Source organism: Leucopleurus acutus (assembly GCF_964270905.1).
Source record: "Leucopleurus acutus genome assembly, chromosome: X".
Lineage (NCBI taxonomy): Eukaryota > Metazoa > Chordata > Mammalia > Artiodactyla > Delphinidae > Leucopleurus > Leucopleurus acutus.
In genome coordinates, this window is record NC_139148.1 from 60223705 (window position 1) to 60250504 (window position 26800).

At 37.6% G+C, this 26800-nt stretch overlaps 1 protein-coding gene across 1 annotated transcript in view; it reads right to left on the reverse strand.

Moving 5' to 3' along the window:
• The window catches only part of TEX11 (testis expressed 11), a gene marked incomplete at both ends in the record, with an annotated part of 339328 nt that overhangs the window by 140293 nt on the left and 172235 nt on the right, over positions 1-26800 (reverse strand). Inside the window, one exon of the mRNA XM_082865110.1 lies at positions 21184-21321. Within this exon, the coding sequence (XP_082721236.1) occupies positions 21184-21321 (138 nt within the window). The remainder of the gene's footprint in view (positions 1-21183; positions 21322-26800) is intronic.

The window sequence follows — 26800 nt, forward strand, 5'->3', positions numbered from 1 at the left end:
TAAAAATTTACTTAAAATATCATGGGCTACAGCTAAAGCAGCACTTAGATGAAAATGTATTAAATACATTAGGTAATAAATATATTTTGAGAAGAACATTGGCTAAGGATCCATCTTAAGAAGTTAGAAAAAGAATTGCAAGATAAATCCAAAGAAAGTATAAAGAAGAAAACAATAAAGATACCAGCAGAAATTGCTGAAATATAAAGCAAACATACAATAGAAAGGATGTACAGGGCCAAAACTTTGTTCTTTCAAAATCCTAATAAAATGAACAAATCTCTGGTAAGACAACAAACAAAAAGAGAGAAGGTAGAAGTTACCAAGAAGATATCTGAACAACTTTATGCCAATAAAGTTGAGAATTTAGACAGCATAAATGCATTTCTAGAAAAATATAATTTACTAAAACTTAATGATTAAACAAGAACCATAAATACTTGAATACTCCTATAACTATTAATGTAAATAATTAAGTCTAAAATCTTCCCATAAAAAGTCAAATCCCAGATAGCATCCCATTTTAGGGAAGAAATAATTCAAGTCCTACAAACTTTTCTAGAGAATAGGAAAAAAAGGAACCCTCTGCAACTTTTTTTTAAAAATTATTATTTTTTTGGCTCCACCATGTGGATTGCAGGGAGCTTAGTTCTCCGACCAGCGATTAACCCGGGCCCTCAGCAGTGAAAGTGTGGCATCCTAACCACTGGACTGTCAGGGAATTCCCTGCAAGTTATTTTGTGAGGCTAGCATAACCTTCAATATCAAAATGTAACACAGACAAAATGAGAAAGAAATATTAAAGCTCAATTTCACCCACAAAGACTGATGCAAATATCCTCAACAAATACTGAAAAACAAAACCTAGTAAAATAGAAAAAGAATAACGTCATGACAGGGTTGGGTTTCTCCTGGGAATGCAAGGTTTATTTAACACTAGAAAATCCATTAATCCGGACATTAATGACATAAAGGAGAAAAAAATCTTATGACCGTCTTAAAACAAATCAGAAAATCTCTCTGCAAATGAGAGACAAGGAAGGATCCTCCACTAGAGACTTCAGAGAGCGCATGACTTTGGACATCTAACCCCGAGAAGAATAAATTTCTGTTGTTTTAAGCCAACCAGCTTGTGACCCTTTGCTATAGCAGCCCTGGGAAACCAATACCTATATTTATATTTAAATAACAAAAAAACAAGAAACACCCTAAAGCAAATATCATACTTAATGGCAATTTATGGCAACTTTCCATTTTAGATCAGGAACACCAGTTTTATTCCACATGATACTGGAAGCATTAGCCAACACAATAAGGCAAGAAATATACAAGGTATAAGGACTGAAAAGGAAGAAATATAACTGTCATTATTCACAGTTGATATAATTGGATATGTAGAAAACCCAAAAGAATTTATAAGTGAATTATTGTTAATTATTTAAAGAGTCTAGAAAGGTAACTGTATGGAAGGGGTCTGGAAATATGGTAGTGGTGGCAGTACAGTTTTTCAATTTCTCTGAATCCCCACATGATAAAAGACTGAGCAGGAATTCCCTGTGGTCCAGTGGTTAGGACTCTGTGCTTCTACTGGAGGGGGCACGGGTTCACTCCCTGGTTGGGCAACTAAGATCCCGCATGCTGCACAGTGCAGTGAAAACAAAAAAACAAGGAAAGAAAAAATACTGAGCATGTAGATGGCAAACCAAAACCTGATAGACAACATTTACAACAAAACTGGATAACGAAGTATCCCCAAGAATTCCTAAATAAAAACGGGTGGTAACAAAACACCAACAACTACAAGACCTGCATTATATCAGCATCTGTACAGGAAGAAGAAGAAAAGGAGGTAACATGCAAGCATCTAATAGACTATAGAAAAGGAGAACTCCAAATAGCTCACAGAAATTCACTAAAAGTACGATGGGGAAATTTAAGAACAGTAGTTCAAATTGGAAGGGAATTTGCCTTCCCCATTATTGAGTGAGTACAAGGGCTTCATATAAATAGACTAAAGAAGTTGAAGCAGTGCAGCCCCCATGAATCCTCAAACTTGACCCACCAGAGTTCTCTTCTAAGGCTCCACAGTGAGAAGAAACTGATAAGAGTACAATCAAAATTGAATAGGACAGAGACAATAGAGATGAAAGAAAGAAAAGGTATAGACCAGTGCTGCCCAACAGCACTTCTGTGATGATGGAAATATTCTACATCTGTGCTATTTAATGCAGTAACCACTAGCCACATGTGGCTATTTAGCATTTGAAATGTGACTAGTACAACTGAAGAACTAAATTTTTTGAATTTTAATTAATTTAAATTTAAACAGGCATAGCCGCATGTGGCTAGTGGCTATCATATTGAATAGTACAAGTCTACAACAAAAATGAAGTAGGCAGGGGGTGTAGAGCTGGGAAATCTCAAAAAGAAAGCTGCCTTATTTTAAAGCACTATAAAAACAAAAATCAAAACAACCACCACACACAGAAAAAGGAGCTTTGTGAAGTTAGTAACACTTTCCAAAACCCCACCTCACTGTAAAAGTTAAGAAAAACTAATTTCACATTAAAATGAGAAACAGTAAAGTTTCAAGATAAATACCCCAAAAGTTGTTTTTAAAAAAATAAAGAGCAGAAAAATACCTCCACAGAAAATGAAAGCGTGCAAGAAAAATGTGCCCACAAAACAGATCAAAACTGTAACTATTTCAAAATGAGCTAAAAGACATCAAGAAAAATGATACACGATATGAAAGAATAGCATAAAACAGAAAAACTCAGAAATGAGGTGCTAGAGCTCAGGAAAAAAGAACATAGAATTACCATATGATCCAACAAGTCTACTCCTAGGTATATACCCCCAAAAATTGAAAGTAGGGACTCAGATACTTGCACACCCTTATTCATAGCAACATTATTCACAACAGCCTAAAGGTGGAAGCAACCCAAGTGTCCATCAACAGATAAATGGATAAACAAAAAGTGGTATATAAATTCAATGGAGTATTATTCAGTCTTAAAAAGGTAGGGAATTCTGACACATGCTATGTATGACATGGATAAAAATTGAGGACATTATGCTATATGGAATAAGCCAGTCACAAATAGACAAACTGCATAATTCTATTTCTATGAGGTACTTAAAGCAGTCAAAGTCACAGAGACAGAACATAGAATTGTGTTGCCAGGGGCTGAGGAATGGGGGGAGTGGGGAGTTATTGTTTAATGGGCACAGAGTTTCAGTTTTGTGTGATGAAGAGTTCTAGAAATGGGTAGTGGTGGTGGTTGCACAATACTGTGTACAGTATGTACTTAATGCCAGTGAACTGTACACTTAAAAATGGTTAAGATGGTAAATTTTACCATAATCTTAAAAAATCAATTTTATTTCTAGATGCTAGCAATGAACAACTGGAAATTAAAATTAACAGAGTAATACCATTTGCAACTTCATCAAAACATGAATTCTTTGGGATAAAGTTAACAAAATATGTGCGAGATTTTTATGCTGAAAAGTATAAGCTATTGATGAGAGAAATTAAAGACGACCTAAATAGAGAGCTACGCTGTGTTAATGGGTTAGAACACAAAAGTATTATGATGTTAACTGTTCTCAAAATGACCTATAGATTCAATGTAATCCCAGTAAAAACCCCACCAGGCACTTTTGGAGTAATTAACAGGCTGCTTTTACAATTCGTGTAAAAATATAAAGGACTTAGAGCTAAGCCAAAAGATTCTGAAAAAGAACAAAGTCAGGAACTTACACAGCTTGATTTTAAGACTTACTATAAAACTACAATAATCAAAAAAGTGAGGTATTAGCATAAGGACAGACACGTAGAAGCAACAGAACAGAGTACAGAAGCAGAGCCAAATACTTATGATCAATTACTGATTTTTGACCTAAGTACCAAGTAATTCAACTGGGTAAGAATAGTCTTTCAACACTGGGGCTAGAACAACATATCTATATGGGAAAAAATGAACCTTGATCTTTTTCTTTCTCTCTCTCTGTCACACACACACACTCAAAATGGATCATAGGCCAAAACATAAAAGCTAAAAACTGTAAAATTTATAGAAGAAAGCATAGAAGAAAAAATTTGCCATCTCGGACAGGCAAAGATTTCTTAGGACACAATAAACATAAACCATAAAAGTACAATAAATTTGATTTTATTAAAAGAAATCCCACAACACACCTACTAAGATTCTTAAGGTAAGACAAAAGATACCATACATTGACAAAGATGTGGATGAACTGGAACTCTCATTCATTGCTGGCAGGAATGTAAAATGGCATAACTCCTTTGGAAAACAGCTGGATGGCTTCTTATAAACTTAGAAATATACTTACCATATGACGCAGCAACTCTACTTCTAGATATTTCCCCAAGAGAAATCAAAACAAATATCCATACAAAGACTTTTACCTTGAAAGTTCATAGTAGTTTCATTCATAATAGCCTCAAAGTGGGAACAATCAAAATGTCCATCAACAGATGAGTGACTCTCCAAAACATTATCTTGAGTGAAAGCAGCCAGATCCCCACTCCCAGAAAAACCCTACATACTGTATGATTCCATTTATATGAAAATCTAGAAAATATAATCTAATCGATAGTAATAGAAAGCATATCAGTCAATGCCTGGGGCTGGGAGTAGAGATGGGGATTGACTGGGAAGGAGCACAAGGAAATCTTTTAGGGTAATGAAAGTATTCTATATATAGATTGGTGAACTGTGTCCACTGGGATATATATATATGTCAAAATCATCTAGCAGTATATTTAACATTAGTGTTTTAAATGTAAATTATACTTCAATAAATACGGTTTTTAAAAGAAATTAATAATGATTTGTAAAGGTCTCTTTAGTTCTAAAATTCAATGATCTATGAACTTATAAACCTATAAAATCTTCTTTGACTATTAGAGATTTTTATCATATTATCTGATATCTTAAGGCAATATGGTTGGAAAAGACCTCAAAGTCCTCTTAGTCAAAAATTCTTCTGATGCCTGAATCGTCTCTCTAACATTCACACCAAGTAGTCATTCAGTCTCTGCTTAAATACCTTGAGCCCATTTCAGTTTTTGGACAGGTCTAATTATTAGACAGAGTTTCCTTATAATTACCTGAAATCTCACTCCCTGTAGGTCTCACCTATGGAAACATGCATGGAATAAATCGAATTCTTTTCTCCCTGACAGCCATTCAAATATTAGGAGGAAGCTATCATGTTCTTCCTAAATTTTCCAAGTTTAACATCCATATTTCCTTTAACTATTCTTCAAATAAGATGGTTTTGGGTGTTCTCACCATCCTGAGTGCCTTCCCCCTGACACATTAGGGTTTGCCAACATCCTCCTTCAAGAGTGTTGCCCCCCAGTCCAACACAATACTTCAGGTATGCTGTAACCAGAGCAGAATACAGGGTGATGACCACTCTTCTATATATTATATTTCTATTGATGCTACTTAATTTCAATGAACGTTCTTAGCATTATTGGCTTATGTTGAGCTTACAGTCAACCAACAAACCCAAATGTTCCACGTATGCTGCTATTAAGCCACATTTCATCTATTCTGTTCTTATACAGTTGGTTTTAGGGATCCAAGTATAAGGTGTTTTGTTGTTCCCTGTTGGTCTTCATCTTTTTAAAATGGGCTCATCATTTCAGCCTGTTGAGGTGCCTTCAGATCTGACTTTGTCTTCTAACACATTACTTACTCAGTTTTAGGTCATATGTACATTCAATCAATATTCACAAAAGGTGAATATTGGTCATATGTACATTCAATCAATATTTACAAAAGGTCCTCATCTACATATTATTATTCTAAATTCATATGGTATATACCACACAATTTGATATTCAATTGCAAACTTCTTAATTTCTAACTATTTCATACGTGTAAATCTTGTTTTAACAAAAATATTTTAAGCTTATCTATAGAAAGGATCATGTCTTCTACTTGTTCTATAGTACGAGGCATAGATTAGGTATTCAATAAATATTTGTTGACTTAAAAGCTAAATTAGAGTGTTTTTACACTATGGCTGTACCAAGAATGAGTCACAACTGACCTTCATCTCATGGTTACGTAAGGGCTAACTTTCTTTTACATCCATACAGATACATTTGTGGGAAAGGCTATACCAGCCAAAGCATCACAAAATCACTTCAAAATCATCAATGAGCTATTATAGTACAAACAGAGGCCACAGTGCCATCTAGTGAACATTACTAGTTTACTTCTGCTGATCACAAGCTCATTTTCACTCCTGTAATGTAAAGGCATGATTTTTAGAACTTCATACAGCAAATAGAACCAGTATAAAACCAGCACATGAGTCGCGGTTGTTTTCATTTTAAGTCATATAAATATTCTATTAAATAGTCTCATCTTAGGGCTGTTGTAGATCTTATGACCATACTGTGCTTTGAGATTATGCTTTAGTTTTATCAATCTATAGTAATACCAATGACATTCATGTACCTAAACTGCAGTTGCAAGCTGAGGATGGAATTTCTGTACTGAGTTAAAGAGTACCCCATTATGTATTACTATTAACTTACAGACTATCACCAAAACAATCCATTATCTCTCTCTTAACAAAAATTAAACTTTATTATGATTTGCAGCAAAACCCATTATATCAAGTAGTGATAAATTGCTCCTATACTTGTAACCCAAGTTCATTTCCTCCATACTAAGTCTGTCCATGCAAACCTATGACTTTCACAAATGAAACACTTTAAATTCTTCAAAAATAATATAATAAAATTAGGTTATTGGCCTTAAGGTGCTATAAATTCCCCAAAGGCAGAGTTGATGTCTATGAAACTACGTAGTCTAATATTGCCTCATAAAACGTACTGGAGATACTCAAGAGGTGGGATACTCTGAGGTGGGATACTCAACAGATAATGGCAATTAAAATTTACATTTATACAAATCAGAAAATAAAGAAATTAGCTAAATTTAGCACTGTTATCTCAAAATGATGTCACCAAATGCATGAACTGATGAATCTGTAACATAATCTACTAAGAGTTCAGAGGAATATATTCTCCAAATTCTTTAACCCACCCAAATTAACTTCTCACCTATGATTCAATATTTCATGTTGAAAAGAAAGGAACTGAGCTAGTGAAAGGAATAACGGGGTGATTTTTTAAATAACATAATCTCATTCAGTTCTGGGAATCAAAGGCACTCACAGATCTTGATCACTTTTAATTTCCAATTATCCACAGTAGCAAGAATAGAAATAGCATGAACAAATGGAATTCCTGTATTAGGGAACCTGATTCACAGGTATTTATGGAATCTCCATGACTATTTTTTTAATGTAATGAGTGCTTACTATGCATTAGGCTCTATGCTAGACATAAAGATAAGACATGGTCCCATCTTCAAGGAGAAAGAGATTTAATAGGGAGCTAAGACAGGTATAAAAACAACTAGAATACAAGGAAGAACATAAGTACCAAGGTATAAATAGAAGTGTTACAAATTCTTAGAGGAAGACCAAGACTCAGTAATTTCCTTAGACTGTCATTAGGATCTAAGCTTTCAAAAAGGAATTTCAAAAGGTAGGGATGCACGGAAGAGGTAATTTGCAACAGAGAAGAATGGATGAGGTTACAGAGGTAGAAAAGCATAGATCATGGTTAGGAAGCAGCAGGTACTCCAGGTGGGAACAAACATAGTACATGTGTAGAGGAAATAAAAGAGGATTATTTTATTTAAAGATTATGGAGGGGGGTACCTTCAAGATGGCAGAGGAGTAAGATGTGGAGATCACCCTCCTCCTCACAAATACATCAAAAATACATCGACATGTGGAACAGCTCCCACAGAACACCTATTGAATGCTGGTAGAAGACCTCAGACTTCTCAAAAGGCAAGAAAATCCCCACATACCTGGGTACGGCAAAAGAAAAAAGAAATGACAAAGACAAAAGAATAGGGACAGGACCTGCACCTCTGGGAGGGAGCTGTGAAGGAGGAAAAGTTTCCACACACTAGGAAGCCCCTTCGCTGGCGGAGATGGGGGATGGGCGGGGGGGAAGCTTCAGAGCCACAGAGGAGAACACAGCAACAGGGGTGCAGAGGGCAAAGCAGAGAGATTCCTGCACAGAGCATCAGTGCCGACCAGCACTCATCAGCCTGACAGGCTTGTATGCTCACCCACCAGGGCTGGGTGGGGCGGGTGGGGGCTGGGAGCTAAGGCTCAGGCTTTGGAGGTCAGACCCCAGGGAGAGGACTGCGGATGGCTGCGTGAACACAGCCTGAAGGGGGCTAGTGCGCCACAGCTAGCCAGGAGGGAATCTGGGAAAAACTCCGGTCCTGACTAAGGGACAAGAGACCATTGTTTCGGGGAGCATGAGGAGAAGGGATTCCTTCCTGGTCTGCCCACAGAAGGAAGAGCACCACCTAAATGAGCTCCAGAGACAGGAGCGAGCTGCAGCTATCAGCTCAGACACCAGACATGGGCATGAAACGCTAACACTGCTGCTGCAGCCACCAAGAAGCCTGTGTGCAAGCACAGGTCACATCCACACCGCCCCCCAAGAGCCTGTGCAACCCACCACTGCCAGTGTCCCATGATCCAGGGACAACTTCCCCGGGAGAACACACGGCAGGCTTCAGGCTGTTGTAACGACACACTGGCCTCTGCTGCCACAGGCTCGCCCTGCATTCCAATTATAACTACTGTACCCTTCCCTCCCCCACCATAAGTGAGCCAGAGCCCCTTAATCCGCTGCTTTAACCCCGTCCTGTCTGGGCGGGAAGAGAAGCCTGAGGACAACTTACATGCAGAGGTGGGGCCAAAACCAAAGCTAAACTCAAGGAACTGTGTGAACAAAGAAGAAAAAGGGAAATTTCTCCATGCAGCATCAGGAACAGCAGATTAAATCCCCACAATCAACTTGAGGTACCTTGCATCTGTGGAACACCTGAAGAGACAACGAATCAACCCAAAACTGAGGCAGTAGACTTTGGGAGCAACTGTAGACTTGGGGTTTGCTGTCTGCAGCTGACGTGTTTCTGACTTTTACATTTATGTTAGTATAGTTTTTAGCATTTCTCTTCATTGACAGATTTGTTTATTGGTTTGGCTGCTCCTTTTTTAAAAAAAAATTTATTTTAATAATTTTATTTTTTTCTTTCTTTTTTTCCCTCAGTTTTCTTCTGAGCTGTGTGGCTGACAGGGCGTTGGTACTCTGGCCTGGTGTCAGGCCTGAGCCTCTGAGGTGGGAGAGCCGAGTTCAGGACACTGGACAACCAGAGACCTACCGGGCCCACATAATATCAATTGGTGAGAGCTCTCCCAGAGATCTCCGTCTCAATGCTAAGGCCCAGCTCCACCCAGCATCGAGGAAGCTCCAGTGCTGGATGCCCCATGCCAAACAACTAGCAAGACAGGAACACAACCCCACCCATTAGCAGACAGGCTGTTTAAAATCATACAAAGTTCACAGACAGCCCAAAACATACCACCGGATGCAGCCCTACCCACTGGAAAGACAAGAGCTAGCCCCACCCAGCAGAACACAGGCACGAGTCCCCTCAGCAGGAAGCCTAGAGAAGCCACTGAACAAACCTTACCCACTAGAGGCAGACACCAAAAACAACAGGAACTACGAACCTTCAGCCTCCGAAAAGGAGACCCCAAACACAGTAAGTTAAACAAAATAAGATGACAGAGAAACACACAGCAGATGAAGAAGCAATGTAAAAACCCACCAGACCAAACAAATGAAGAGGAAATAGGCAGTCTACCTGAAGAAGAATTCAGAGCAATGATAGTAAAGTTGATCCAAGATCTTGGATATAGAATGGAGAAAATAAAAAATATGTTTAACAAGAACCTAAAAGAACCAAAGACCAAACAAACAGTGATGAACAACACAATAAATGAAATTTAAAATTCTCTAGAAGGAAGCAATACCAGAATAACTGAGGCAGAAGAACAGATAAGTGACCTGGAAGACAAAATAGTGGAAATACCTACCACAGAGCAGAACAAAGAAAAAAGAATGAAAAGAATTGAGGACAGTCTTAGAGACTTCTGGGACAACATTAAACGTACGAACATTTGAATAATACAGGTCCCAGAAGAAGAAGAGCAAAAGAAAGGGACTGAGAAAATATTTGAAAAGATTACAGTTGAAAACTTCCCTAACATGAGAAAGGAAATAGTCAACCAAGTTCTGGAAGTGCAGAAATCCCATACATGATAAATCCAAGGAGAAATACGCCAAGACACATATTAACCAAACTATCAAAAATTAAATACAAGGTAAAAATATTAAAAGCAGCAAGGGAAAAGCAACAAATAATATACAAAGGAATCTCCATAAGGTTAAAAGCTGATTTTTCAGCAGAAACTCTGCAAGCCAGAAGGGAGTGGCAGGACATATTTAAAGTGATGAGAGGGAAAAACCTACAACCAAGATTACTCTACCCAGCAAGGATCTCATTCAGCTTTGACAGAGAAATTGAAACACTTACAGACAAAGCAAAAGTTAAGAGAATTCAGCACCACCAAACGACCTTTACAACAAATCTCAAAGGAACTTCTCTAGGCAGGAAACACAAGAGAAGGAAAAGGCCTACAAAAACAAACCCAAAACACTAAAGAAAATGGTAACAGGAACATACATATCAATAATTACCTTAAATGTAAATGGATCAAATACTCCAACCAAAACACACAGACTGGCTGAATGGATAAAAAACAAGGCCTGTATACATGCTGTCTACAAGAGACCTACTTCAGACCTAGGGACACATGCAGACTGAAAGTGAGGGGATGGAAAAAGATATTCAATGCAGATGGAAATCAAAAGAAAGCTGGAGTAGCAATTCTCATATCAGACAAAATAGACTTTAAAATAAAGACTATTACAACAGACAAAGAAGGACACTACATAATGATCAAGGGATCAATCCAAGAAGAAGATATAACAATTGTAAATATTTATGCATCCAACATAGGAGCACCTCGATACATAAGGCAAATGCTAGAAGCCAAAAAAGGGGAAATCGACAGTAACACAATAATCGTAGGGGACATTAACACCTCACTTTCACCAACGAATAGATCATCCAAAATGAAAAAAAACTAAGGAAACAAAAACTTTAAATGACACATTAAACAAAATGGACTTAATTGATATTTATAGGACATTCCATCAAAAACAACAGAACACACTTTCTTCTCAACTGCTCATGGAACATTCTCCAGGATAGATCACATCTTGGGTCACAAATCAAGCCTTGGTAAATTTTTAAAAACTGAAATTGTATCAAGCATCTTTTCTGACCACAAAGCAATGAAACTAGATATCAATTACAGTAAAAACAAATCTGTAAAAAATACAAACACATGGAGGCTAAACATTACACTACTAAATAACCAAGAGATAACTGAAGAAATCAAAGAGGAAATCAAACAATACCTAGAAACAAATGACAATGAAAACACAACTACCCAAAACCTACGGGATGCAGCCAAAGCAGTTCTAAGAGGGAAGTTTATAGCAACATAATCCTACCTCAAGAAACAAGAAACATCTCAAGTAAACAACCTAACCTTACACCTAAAGCAATTACAGAAAGAAAAAAAAAAAACCCAAAGTAGGCAGAAGGAAAGAAATCATAAAGATCCGAACAGAAAGAAATGAAAAAGAAATGAAGGACACTATAGCAAAGATCAATAAAACTAAAAGCTGGTTCTTTGAGAATTTAAACAAAATTGATAAATCATTAGGCAGACTCATGAAGAAAAGAAGGGAGAAGACTCAAATCAATAGAATGACAAATGAAAAGGGAGAAGTAACAACTGATACTGCAGAAATACAAAGGATCATGAGAGATTACTACAAGCAACAATATGCCAATAAAATGGACAACCTTAAAGAAATGGACAAATTCTTAGAAATGCACAACCTGCCGAGACTGAACCAGGAAGAAATCGAAAATATGAACAGACCAATCACAAGCACTGAAATTGAAACTGTGATTAAAAAATCTTCCAGCAAACAAAAGCCCAGGACCAGATGGCTTCACAGGTGAATTCTATCAAACATTTATAGAAGAGCTAACACCTATCCTTCTCAAACTCTACAAAATATAGCAGAGGGAGGAGCACTCCTAAATTCATTCTACGAGGCCACCATCACCCTGATATCAAAACCAGACAAAGATGTCACAATAAAAGAAATCTTCAGACCAATATCACTGATGAACATAGATGAAAATATCCTCAACAAAATACTAGGAAACAGAATCCAACAGCACATTAAAAGGATCATACACCATGATCAAGTGGGGTTTATCTGAGGAATGCAAAGATTCTTCAGTAAATAGAAATCAATCAATGTGATACACCATATTAACAAAGTGAAGGACAAATCCATATGTTAATCTCAATAGATGCAGAAAAAGCTTTTGACAAAATTCAACACCCATTTATGATAAAAAAAACTCTCCAGAAAGTAGGCATAGAGGGAACCTACCTCAACATAATAAAGGCAGTATATGACAAACCCACAGCCAACATCGTCCTCAATGGTGAAAAATTGAAACCACTTCCTCTAAAATCAGGGACAAGACAAGGATGCCCACTCTCACCACTATTATTCAACATAGCTTTGGAAGTTTTAGCCACAGCAATCAGAGAAGAAAAAGAAATTAAAGGAATCCAAATCAGAAAAGAAGAAGTAAAGCTGTCACTGTTTGCAGATGACATGATACTATACATAGAGAATTCTAAAGATGCGACCAGAAAACTACTAGAGCTAATCAATGAGTTTGGTAAAGTAGCAGGATACAAAATTAATGCACAGAAATCTCTTGCATTTCTATACTCTTAAGGATGAAAAACCTGCAAGAGTAAATAAGGAAACACTCCCATTTGCCACTGCAACGAAAAGAATAAAATACCTAGGAACAAACCTACCTAAGGAGACAAAAGACCTGTATGCAGAAAATTATAAGACTGATGAAAGAAATCAAAGATGATACAAACAGATGTAGAGATTATACCATGCTTCTGGATTGGAAGAATCAACATTGTGAAAATGACTCTACTACCCAAAGCAATCTACAGATTCAATGGAATCCCTATCAAACTACCACGGGCATTTTTCACAGAACTAGAAGAAAAAATTTCACAATTTGTTGGAAACACAAAAGACCCCAAATAGCCAGAGCAATCCTGAGAAACAAAAACGGAGCTGGAGGAATCAGACTCCCAGACATCAGACTATACTACAAAGCTACAGTAATCAAGACAGTACGGTACTGGCAAATAACCAGAAATATAGATCAATGAAACAGGATAGAAAGCCCAGGATAGGAAGCCCAGAGCCCACGCACATATGGTCACCTTATCTTTGATACAGGTAGCAAGAATATACAATGGAGAATAGACAGCATCTTCAGTAAGTGGTGCTTGGAAAACTGGACAGCCACTTGTAAAGAATGAAATTAGAACACTTCCTAACACCATACAAAAAATAAACACAATATGGATAAAGACCTAAATGTAAGGCCAGACACTATAAAACTCTTGGAGTAAAACAAAGGAAGAACACTCTTTGACATAAATCACAGCAAGATCCTTTTTGACTCACCTCCTAGAGAAATGGAAATAAAAATAAACAACTGTGACCTAATGAAACTTAAAACCTTTGGCACAGCAAAGGAAACCATAAACAAGATGAAAAGACAACCCTCAGAATGGGAGAAAATATTTGCAAATGAGGCAACTGACAAAGGATTAATTTCCAAAATATACAAGCAGCTCATGTACCTCAATATCAAAACAACAAACAACCCAATCCAAAAATGGACAGAAGACCTAAATAGACATTTCTCCAAAGAAGATATACATATTGTCAACAAACACATGAAAGGATGCTGAACATCACTAATCATTAGAGAAATGCAAATCAAAACTACAATGAGGTATCACCTCACACTGGTCAAAATGGCCACCACCAAAAAATCTACAAATAATAAATCCTGGAGAGGGTGTGGAGAAAAGGGAACACTCTTGCACTGCTGGTGGGAATGTGAATTGGTACAGCCACTATGGAGAACAGTATGGAGGTTCCTTAAAAAACTACAAATAGAACTACCATATGACCCAGCAATCCCACTACTGGGCATATACCCTGAGAAAACCATAATTCAAAAAGAGTCATGTACCAAAATGTTCACTGCAGCTCTATTCACAATAGCCCAGAGATGGAAACAACCTAAGTGTCCATCATCGGATGAATGGATAAAGAAGATGTGGCACATATATACAATGGAATATTACTCAGCCCTAAAAAGCAACAAAATTGAGCTATTTGTAATGAGGTGGATGGACCTGGAGTCTGTCATACAGAGTGAAGTAAGTCAGAAAGAGAGAGACAGGTACCATATGCTAACACATATATATGGAATTTAAGAAAAAAAATGTCATGAAGAACCTAGGGGTAAGACAGGAATAAAGACACAGACCTACTAGAGAATGGACTTGAGGATATGGGGAGGGGGAAGGGTAAGCTGTGACGAAGTGAGAGAGTGGCATGGACATATATACACTACCAAGTGTAAGACAGATAGCTAGTGGGAGGCAGCCGCATAGCACAGGGAGATCAGCTCAGTGCTTTGTGACCGCCTGGAGGGGTGGGATAGGGAGGGTGGGAGGGAGGGAGATGCAGGAGGGAGGAGATATGGGAACATATGTATATGTATAACTGATTCACTTTGTTATACAGCAGAAACACACCATTGTAAAGCAATTATACTCCAATAAAGATGTAAAAATAAATAAATAAACTAATGGGACCTAATGAAACTCAAAAGCTTTTGAAGAGCAACGGAAACCATAAACAAGACGAAAGACAACTCTCAGAATGGGAGAAAATATTTGCAAATGAAGCAACTGATAAAGGATCCATCTCCAAAATTTACATGCAGGTCATGCGGCTCAGTATCAAAAAAACAAACAACTCAATCCAAAAATGGGAAGAAGACCTATATAGACATTTCTCCAAAGAAGATATATAGATTGCCAACACACACATGAAAGAATGGTCAACATCACTAATCATTAGATAAATGCAAATCAAAACTAGCGTTCAGTATCACCTCACAGCAGTCAGAATGGCCATCATCAAAAAGTCTACAAACAATAAATGCTGGAGAGGGTGTGGAGAAAAGGGAACACTCTTGCACTGTTGGTGCGAACGTAAATTGATACAGCCACTATGGAGAACAATATGGAGGTTCCTTGAAAAACTAAAGATAGAACCCTCATACGACCCAGGAATCCCACTACTTGTCATATACCCTGAGAAACCATAATTCAAAAAGAGTCATGTACTGCAATGTTCATTGCAGCTCTATTTACAATATCCAGGACATGAAAGCCACCTAAGTGTCCACTGACAGATGAATGGATAAAGAAGATGTGCCACATATATATAGTGCAATATTTCTCAGCCATAAAAAGAAACGAAATTGAGTTATTTGTAGTGAGGTGGATGGACCTAAAGTCTGTCATACCGAGTGAAGTAAGTCAGAAAGAGAAAACAAATATCGTATATTAACGCATATATGGAATCTAAGAAAAAAAATGTCATGAAGAACCTAGGGGTAAGACAGGAATGAAGACACAGACCTACTAGAGAATGGACTTGAGGATATGGGGAGGGGGAAGGGTAAGCTGAGACAAAGCGAGAGAGTGGCATGGACATATATACACTACCAAATGTAAAATAGATAGCTAGTGGGAAGCAGCTGCATCGCACGGGGAGATCAGCTCAGTGCTTTGTGACCACCTAGAGGGGTGGGATAGGGAGTTTGGGTGGGAGACGCAAGAGGGAGGGCATATGGGGATATATGCATACATATAGCTGATTCACTTTGTTATACCGCAGAAACTAACACAACCTTGTAAAGCAATTATATTAGAACAGATTTTTTTTTAATTTTAAAAATAAAGATTATGGAGGACCTTAAGTCTAAGAAATTTGGTCTTTATTTACAGGGTGCCACTGAAAATTATTGAGCAAGATACAATAATCAGTTAGATTATTCCAGTAGTCTTAGAGGTAATGAGGGCTTGGACTAGGGTAGTGAGGTAAAGATGGAAGGGGAGACAGCTGGCAAAAATATTGCAGAGGTAGAAATGACCAGATGTGGCACACGACTGAATATAGGGGGAGAAGAAGGAATCCATGAATCTAAGATTTCAGTCTTAGATAGCTGTATATACCCAAAGAAAGTAGAAAAGTGGATGTGGGCTATGAGAAACATCAGGGCTATAGATATAGATTTGCATATGGAGAGCTGAACCTAAGAAAACAGTTGATGAATTTCTGCAGGGATAGTGTACAACAGAAACAAAAGAAGGGAGCAGAGAATAAACTCAACAAATGTTTACTGAAAACTTACCATGTACCAAGCATGCTCATGAGTGTTGAGGATAAATGGAGAATGAGATAAACAGTACCTGCCCTCATCCAACATTTATTTGGGAAAAGAGACTACCAATAACATAAATAAAAAAGGAACGGTCAGAGCAATAGGATTAAGAGAGTATGTCATAAACAGAAAACAAATTAACAATTACCAAAGAGGAAGGGAGGTGGGGGAGGGATAAATTAGGAGTCTGAGATTAGCAGATACAAACTACTATACATAGAACAGATAAAACAACAAGGTCCTACTGTACAACACAGGAACTATATTCAATATCTTGTAATAAACCATAATGGGAAAGAATATGATAAAGATATATACAGATATATCTGAATCACTTTGCTGTACAGCAGAAACTAACAACACAACACTGTAAATCATCTACACTTCAATAAAAAAAAGCGAGTATGTCATTAGAAGCCAAAGAGAAAGTTTCTGGAAGGAAAAAGTAGTATTATATTCTCTCGTGCTAGAGAGACCAGAGGACAAAATGGACTGAGGGAAAAAATCATTAGACTTTATCATTAAAAGGTCGCTAGCGGGGCTTCCCTGGCGGTACAGTGGTCAAGAATCCGCCTGCCAATGCAGGGGACACGGGTTCGAGCCCTAGTCCAGGAAGATCCCACATGCTGTGGGGCAACTAAGCCCGAGCGCCACAACTACTGACCCTGCGCTCTAGAGCCCGTTAGCCACAACTACTGAAGCACACATGCCTAGCGCCCATGCTCCGCAACAAGAGAAGCCACCGCAATGAGAAGCCCGCGCACTGCAATGAAGAGTAGCCCCTGCTCGCCGAAACTAGAGAAAGCCGGTGCCCAGCAACAAAGACCCAATGCAGCCAAAAATAAATACGTTTATTAAAAAAAAGGTCACTAGTGATATTCAAAAGAGCAGTTTATAGAATCAGATGCAAAAATCATCAAAAGGGAAGTAGGTGGTGAGGCCAAAAACCTTAGAGTCATTCTTGTCTCTTTTTTTCTCTCTTATCCTACATCTGGTTTGTCAGAGAATTCTGTCAGCTTTATTTTCATATTCTATACAGAATCTGACCACTTCTCACCATCCATACTTCCTTCATCCTGGTCCATGCCACCATCATCTCTTGCCTAGATTATTTCAGTGGCCTCCTAACTGGTCTCCCTGCTTCCACCCTTGCATCCAGCTCAGTCTATTCAACACGGTGGCCAAGTGATTTTATTAAAATGCAAGTCAGATCTTGACACTCTTGTGCCCCCAAACCCTCCCACCGGCTCCCCATCTCACTTAGACTTAATGACACAAATCTTTACAATGAACTACAATGTCTTTCTTACATGATCTGTTTCCCCACTACTTCCTTGATCACATTTCCTGTTTTCCCTAATATTCCCTCTGCTCCAGCCACACTAGTCTCTTTGCTGTTCCTCAAACACCACATATATGCTCCTACCCCACACACCAGAGCCTTTCCATTTGCTGCTCCCTCTGTCTGGAATGCTCTTTTTAAAGGTATCCTCATAGCCATATCCCTCATTTCCTCAGGTCTCTACTAAAAAACTACCTTCTCACTGAGGCCCCCTCTGGCCACCTTGCCTAGAATTCCAACCCTTCACTCCTCCTCTAAAACATTTAATACTACCCTTTCCTACTTAGTTTTCTCTTTAGCACTTATCACTATCTAATATAACAGGGTCAGAAAACTGTGGCCTTTGGGCTCCATCCAGCCTACCATCTATGAAGCTAAGTTTTACTTTTTTAAAAGGCTAAAAAAAATCAAAAAAAGAATACTTTACGACACAAAAAATTATATGAAATTCAAATTTCAGTGTTCCTAAATATAAAGTTTTGTTGGAACAAAGCCATGCCAATTTGTTTACATATGGTCTACGCCTACTTTCATGGTACAACAGCAGAGTTGAGTAGCTGCAAGAGAGACTGTATGGCCTAGAAAACCTAAAATATTTACTGTGTGGTTCTGCATAGAAAATTTACTGACCTCTCTAATATACCATAATATTTATCTTTTTATTGTCTGTGTCTCCTAGTAGAATATAAACTCTGTGGGGGTAGGGGGTTTTGTCTATTTGCCTAGGACAGTATTTAACATATAGTAGACAGTTAATAAATATTTTTTGAATGAATGAATACTAAAAAAATATAGGCAGTAATTTTAGGTTATAAAGTTTGGTGATGAAAGGAAGGACAAACTATAATTTGGGGAGGATGACAAGGTTGAAGAAAGGTTTTTGAATAAAGAAGACCTAAAAATAATTGTAGTGACAGGGGAAAGAAACAGTAGAGAGAGAAAGATAAAAGAGTTAGGGTTGAGATTTGTAGGGAAGGTCCCCTGAGAAAGTAACTTCTTTCTCAGAGATAAGGGAGAAGAAAGAATGGATAAAGAGAGAAGGTGATGAAGTTCATGTCAGTGGCTACAAGCCCAGGAAATTAGAAGATAAGGTTTTCTGCTAAAAGGAAGGATAAGGCATAGGGGCTTAGGGATAAAAAAAATGTTTTGGAATCTCCAAGGATTGGTGAGGAGTATGACAGAAAGTCAACAAGAGTCAGTTTTACTTAGTGCCTATATGAAAACTATGAAATTTTAGCAGATGCAATAAATATGCTTTCACAAAATTTCTGAACAGTACTCAAGAAGATCAAGGGAAGGAGTGAAAAAAGCAGACAATAAAAATTAACAAGACTAGGTGGCAATAGCAAAATAGTAAAATATGATGAACTGCGTAACTGTTTCACCTTTCTTCATCTGTCTTAGTGCACAGTAGAGTATTCCTTACATATGGAGGTATCAAATCAATTTCTGCTAAGTTTAAGACAGGAAGGATGAAATGGAGAAATATACTAACAGTAATCAACAAGGCAATCTGGCCTTAAATGACATAATCACAAACTGAGTATACATATTAGGACCTGCCTGGTTTCCTGCTCTCTTCTTCTTCCCCTCCTTACTACTACTATCATTTGAACTCCCAATTATAGGTTCAGTCCTACACTAGGCTCTAGGAGCAAACTTGACATTAGTTAGAGGAAATTTAAGAAGCAGTGCTTCAAGTCTTAGAAGACTGTATCATCTATTCACTTTGTATTCTTTTTCCGGTAATTGCATCCCAGTCTGGCTCCCTATGCCTGAGCTCCACTCTTAAAAAGAGCCTCATGTTCCTTTTACTTTAGGTTTGGAGCTCGACCTTGCTCTTTCTAGTCTATCTACACATACCCCCAGTGATGCAAAGATTTGAGTCCTGCATCTGAGTCCAAATCTCTATGATTGAAGACCTGTTCCCTGCTGATATGCTTATGTGATGCCAACTACCTATGTGTCTAACTTATGGAATCTTTCCAACACTTAAATTTCCCCCATTGCCATAATCTGATCTGCCCATTAGGATACCCTCATGCCAGCTGCTTGGCTGAGTCAAAGGCAACTTGTTCATCTCTGTAACTTCAGAGACTATCACAGTATCTCATACTATGTTCTTTCTATCTTGACTAGGTGATGAGATATCCTTCCTTGGCCTGCAGATGTATCCATCCCCCCAGTTGGCATGTCTAGCTCCAGGTCCAGGTCCATCCCAATCTGCCAGGTTAATATAAATCATAGAGTTACAAAAGCCTTGTGATTACCTTCTTTACAGGTCTTTAAGTAAGCAGTAGGAAACTACCTTTCTGAAATAGGTAACAGTATTCTGAGCAGAAATATAATGAATTAAGTAACAAAATCTATGTGACATCTTCTTTTCAGGTCTTTAAGTAAACAGTAGTCAACCATCTTTCTGAAACACTTAAATGCTAGCCTGTGTAGAAAAACGATGAATTAAGTAAACTTTCAACTTCTCTTTCAGGACCGTGAATTTATAACAAACAAACTAAATGGTAAATATTCTTTTGAAAGAAAATCTGAAGTATTTATTAAGGTAAACAACCCTTCAAAGTAAACAAATCTTCAAAGAAAATGTCTAAAATTACAACCCTTAATCACATATTTCCCCCTAAATTTGTTATTAAAACTTAAAAAGCAACAAAAACCTTCATATTTTACCTGGATCCATACTTGTACTTCTTGTTTTTTCTCTTACCACAAGACAATACGCCCCACCCCATTATGTGCATACTATATGATAACCAAAGGAAGAAATGTCCCAAATGCTTTGGGGGAGTATGAACGGCTCTATCCTCAAGCAAGTTTTATCCCTTTTACCTTCTAGAATTTTGTTCTGATAAGAAATCAAATGCTGAACATTTTTTTAGATTGGTTGGAAAGGCAAAAGATAACCCAGAAAGTAAAAGAACGAATTTCATCCCAGTGTTTGCTCTCACTGAATGCTTGACCCAAAAAAATGTGTAACTTAAAATTTATTCTGCTTCAAAGGACAATACTGCAGATGGTTAGCAGCAGATAACTTTGTTCATGAATTGCAATGATATATTACCTTTCAGAACAGGGTGTTAAAAATAAACAGTAAGTAATGGAATTAAGAGTCTCCAAATTTTCTCTCCTTTTGGGAAGTTCCATTCATTAATGTTTATAGTGTGCAAGTCAGGAAAATATCAATTTGACTTTGTTCTGTATGAAGTAACTCTCAGACATCCTAACCTAATAGCCAAGAAGTCACACCACTACAACCATCTCTCTGCCATTGCACATAACAACATTTGCTGCCTTTGAAAAACAAATAAATCAAAAGACCTTATCAAATTGTCCCAAATGCAGGTAACAAGCAGCCATGTTCCTCTGTAGCCTGGCAAAGTCCAGGAACGTTTGATCACATGCATAAAATCTCAGAGAACAGCAGTACCAGTGTAGGGCATCAGCATAATCTTCTACCTAAAGTTTAAAAAGAAATAACAAAATCACACAGATATTTCTATATTTGACCCTAATTGTTCCAAGTCACCTTTAGAAACAAAAAAATGGCACTGTTTACATTTTTAGGCAACCAAAACACAACATCCTCTTTAGTTGAATGCTGAATGCATTTTACTATCAGCCTTGATCAATATAAAGTTATAGATAAAGTGGTAATCGATATTCTCTCTTCTTCCCTCACATTAGAGGTTTCACGGAAACCAACAAAATTAAAAGGCAACCTATGAAATCAGAGAAAATATTTGCAGTATTTTGGGGGGGTAATATCCAAAATATATAAGAAAATACTACAACTCAGTAGCAAAAAATAAAAACAAGAACAAAAACAAAACCCGATTAAAAATGGGCAAAGGATCTAGACAGACTTTCCCAAAGAAGACATACAAATGGCCAACAGGTACATGACAAGGTGCTCAACATCATTATCATCAGGAAAATGCAAATCAAAACCACAATGAGATATCACTTCACATCTGCTACCATGGCTAACATCAGAAAGACAAGAGATAACAAATGGTGGTGAGGATGTACAGAAAAGGGAAACCTTGTACACTGTTGGTGGGAATGTAAACTGGTATAGCCACTATGGAAAACAGTTGGAGGTTTCCTAAGAAATTAAAAATAGAACTACCATACAATCCAGTAATCCCACTTCTGTGTGGGATACCCAAAGAAAATGAAATCATTATCTCAAAGAGATAATTGTACTGCCATGTCCACTGCAGCAAGCCAAGGTATGGAAACAACCTAAGTTGTTGTTTACTGATGAATGTGGGTAAAGAAAGTACAGTACATGTATACAATGGAATATTAGCCTTAAAAAAGAACGAAATCCTGCCATTTGTGACAACATGGATGAATTTGGAGGACATTATGCTAAATGATATAAGCCAGAAAGAGAAAGACAAACACTGCATGGTATCACTTATATGTAGAATCTGAAGTAAAGAAAAAAAAGTCAAACTCATAGAAACACAGAGTAGAATGGTGTTTTCCAGGGGTTTGAGGGTGGGGGAAATGGAGAATGGTTGGTAAAAGGGTACAAACTTTCAGTTATAAGATGAAAAAGGTCCGAGGATCTAATACATACATTAGATATATGGTGACTACAGTTGGTAATACTGGATTGTATAACTGAATTTTGCTAAGAGAGCAGAACTTAAATGTTCTCACCAAAAAGAAAAAAGGTAAATATGTGAGGTGATGGACGTGTTAAATAAGTCATTAGGCCCCTTTCACAATGTATATGTATATCAAATTAAATCATCACATTGTACACTTTAATCATAATTTTGTCAATTATACTTCAATAAAGCCAAAAAAAATGAAATTTCACATATGGGATGAAGAGTCGGAGAGGGTGGTGAGCCACCCTAGAAAACTCAGAATACGATTTAAAAGTTATTAATACAACAATGATAAAAATGTTAAAAGAGAACACCCATAATTTACCATTCGAATACAGCTATTTTCATTTTTCCACATTCCATTTTAATTTTACCCTTTTGTATTTTTATATAGTTGTAATCACACTTTATATTACAATTTCATTTTCTATTCTTTCCATTTAACTTCATTTTGTAAATATTAATCTATGTTGCTACGTAGGATAAGAAAATGTAAGATATTTTAGTAAATTTCCAGGTTTTTCACTATTTTAATTAAATGCTATGGGTGTTTTTTTTGTGTGTGTAGTTTTTTGTTTTTTTTTTTGCAGTACGCAGGCCTCTCACTGTTGTGGCCTCTCCCGTTGCAGAGCACAGGCTCCGGACGCGCAGGCTCAGCGGCCATGGCTCACAGGCCCAGCCACTCCGCAGCATGTGGGATCTTCCTGGACTGGGGCACGAACCTGTGTCCCCTGCATCGGCAGGCGGACTCTCAACCACTGCGCCCCCAGGGAAGCCCTAAATGCTATGTTTTTGTACAAAAATATTTTCTTACTTTTGAGGCACTTTAAAATTTTCAATGGTAAGAAGCTATTACAAAAAATCTAATAGAAATGACCTGGATAACTTTTTTTAAGATAAGAAAATTAAGATTGCTCATGCACACCAAGGTAACATAGATGAGTCCCCTGTACCCTACCAAGAAACTTCACATTTTTCAATGAAAGACAGGAGTCATTAGTACCTAAAAGGAATAAAACTCACTCCCTACTAGAAACAACTGTGCTGAGGAGGTATAACACTGCCTTTGACTATTTAGAATTAAGATTACATTCTTCTACAGTTTTGGAAGTGGGAGTTAAAAAAATTATCCTGCAAGACTGGAAAATGAGAGAAAAAAAGATTCAATACGAGAAGGGAATTCTGAAATAATTTTTTACTTGCTCAGTAAAGAAACAGAGACCCTCTAAAAGAAAATAAGAATATCATTCTATTTTGCAGCACCTTAATGTATAAAACAAGATGTTTTGATATATGTATACACTGTGAAATGACGACCACAATTAACATATCCATCCTTCTACAATGTCTAATCTGATGTTAATACTATGCAGTATATTTTTGATCCTAGACATACTTTTCATCTCTGGAAGTTTGATTTGGGTCTTTTATATCTTCCATGTCTCTACCTAACTTCTTGAATATATAGAATACAATTATAAGAGCTATTTTAATGTCCTCTGCTAATGTTAACTTCTATGTTAGTTTCAATTGTTGCTTCTTTTCTTCATTATAGGTTGTATTTTCCTGCCTGTTTGTATGCTTGGTAATTTATTTATTTTGCAGTATGCGGGCCTCTCACTGTTGTAGCCTCTCCCATTGCGGAGCACAGGCTCCGGACACACAGGCTCAGCAGCCATGGCTCACGGGCCCAGCCGCTCCACAGCATGTGGGATCTTCCCAGACCGGGGCATGAACCCGTGTCCCCTGCATCGGCAGGTGGACTCTCAACCACTGTGCCACCAGGGAAGCCCGGTAATTTATTATTAGATGCCAGACGTTATAAACTTTACCTTGTCGGGTGCTGGATAGTTCTGCATTCTGGTAAATATCCTTGACCTCTACTCTGGCAAGCACTTAAATTCCTTGGGACCAATTTGATCCTTTCAGGTCATACTTTTATGATTTTTCAGGTTGGTCTGGAACAGTGCTCAGTTTAGGACTAATTACTCCCCACTAGCAAAACAAGACCTTTCTGAATTCTCTACCCAATGCCCCATGAATTAGAAGTTTTCCAGTCTGGCTGGTATGAACAGGTTCTATTCCCAGACCTGTGTGAGTGCCAGGCACTGTTCTAATACTTTTAGATGGTGACTCATCTGGCTTTAGGTATTTTCATCCCATATTATCTTGATCAGTACTCCACTAAACACTTGAGAAGGATTCTCTGATTGTGGAGTTCTCTTTCTTGCTCTGTTCTCCTCTCTGATACTCTGTCCTATGAATTCTAGCTACATCAGTCTTCCCAGACTCTCAGCTCCAACTCCTCAAATTAGGAAGCCTGCTAGGATCCACTTCAGTTTCTTTCCTTTTTTTTTTCCAACATCTTTATTGGAGTATAATTGCTTTACAATAGTTAGTTTCTGATGTATAACAAAGTGAATCAGCTATATGTATACATATATCCCCATATCCCCTCCCTCTTGCAACTCCCTCCCACCCTCCCTATCCCACTCCTCTCAGTGGTTACATAGCACCAAGCTGATCTCCCCGAGTGATGTAGCTCCTTCCCACTAGCTATCTATTTTACATTTAGTAGTGTATATATGTCAATGCCACTCTCTCACTTCGCCCCAGCTTACCCTTCCCTGTCCCCGTGTCCTCAAGTCCACATTCTCTACATCTGTGTCTTTATTCCTGTCCTGCCCCTAGGTTCTTCAGAACCATTTTTTTTTTAGATTCCATATATATGTGTTAGCATATGGTATTTGTTATTCTCTTTGACTTACGTCACTCTGTATGACAGACTCCAGGTCCATCCACCTCACTACAAATAACTCAACTTTCTTTTTATGGCTGAGTAATATTACATTCTATATATGAGCCATATCTTCTTTATCCATTCATCTGTCAATGGACACTTAGGTTGTTTCCATGTCCTGGCCACTGTAAATAGACCTGCAACGAACACTGTGGTACATGACTCTTTTTGAATTATGGTTTTCTCAGCGTATATGCCCTCGAGTGGGACTGCTGCGTCATATGGTAGTTCTATTTTTAGTTTAAGCAACCTCCATACGGTTCTCCATAGTGGCTGTATCAATTTACATTCCCACCAACAGTGCAAGAGGGTTCCCTTTTCTCCACACCCTCTCCAACATTTATTGTTTGTAGATTTTTTGATGATGGCCATTCTGACTGGTGTGAGGTGATACCTCATTGTAGCTTTCATTGGCATTTCTCTAATGATTAGTGATGTTGAGCATCCTTTCATGTATTTGTTGGCAATCTGTACATCTTCTTTGGAGAAATGTCTATTTAGGTCTTCTGCCCCTTTTTGGATTGGGCTGTTTGTGTTTTTGATATTGAGGTGCATGAGCTGCTTGTATATTTTGGAGATTAATCCTTTGTCAGTTGCTTCATTTGCAAATATTTTCTCCCATTCTAAGGGTTGTCTTTTCATCTTGTTTATGCTTTCCTTTGCTGTGCAAAAGCTTCGAAGTTTCATTAGGTTCTATTTGTTTATTTTTGTTTTTATTTCCATTTCTCTAGGAGGTGGGTCAAAAATGATCTTACTGTGATTTATGTCATAGTCCACTTCAGTTTCTATTCCTATGCTACAGCCTGGAAACTCAAGGTAGTAAGCTGAACAACTGCAGTGCTCACCTTGTTTATTTCCTATCTACCAGAGATCACTCACCATTGCCTAATGTCCAGTGTCTTGAAAACCATTTTTTCATGTGTTTTGTCTTGATTTTTTGGAGGTAGGGAGAGGGAGCAAGGTGTTATTCAGGCAAGGACATCAACCAGGTCTCTTACATTTTGGTTGGAAGTGGAAATCCACTAAAACAGTACGTCCTTTCTTACACATACACACACAAATGCATATGGATTAGAAGGCAATATATAAAATTTTAAGAGTGATTGGATTAAGAATAACTATTCTTTTTAAAAAACTTATCTGTGGTTTCAAATTTTCTACAGTAAACCTGGACTGTTTTGTATAAAGAAAAAATATTACTACATTTGTTTCCATTTTTATTACACCACAATGTTTTTAAAAGGTTTTTTTTAAGAGCAGTTTTGGGATCACAGCAAAAGTGAGAGGAATGTACAGATATCTGCTAGATACCTCCTGACCCAACACATGTACAGCCTCCCCCATCATCAACATCCTCTACCAGAATGGTGTATTTGTTACAACTGATGAACTTACATTAGGGTTCACTCTTGGTGTTGTACATTCTATGGATTTAGACAAATGGATAATGACATGCGTCCATCATTATAGTATCATTCAAAGTATTTTCACTGCCCTAAAAATCCTCTGT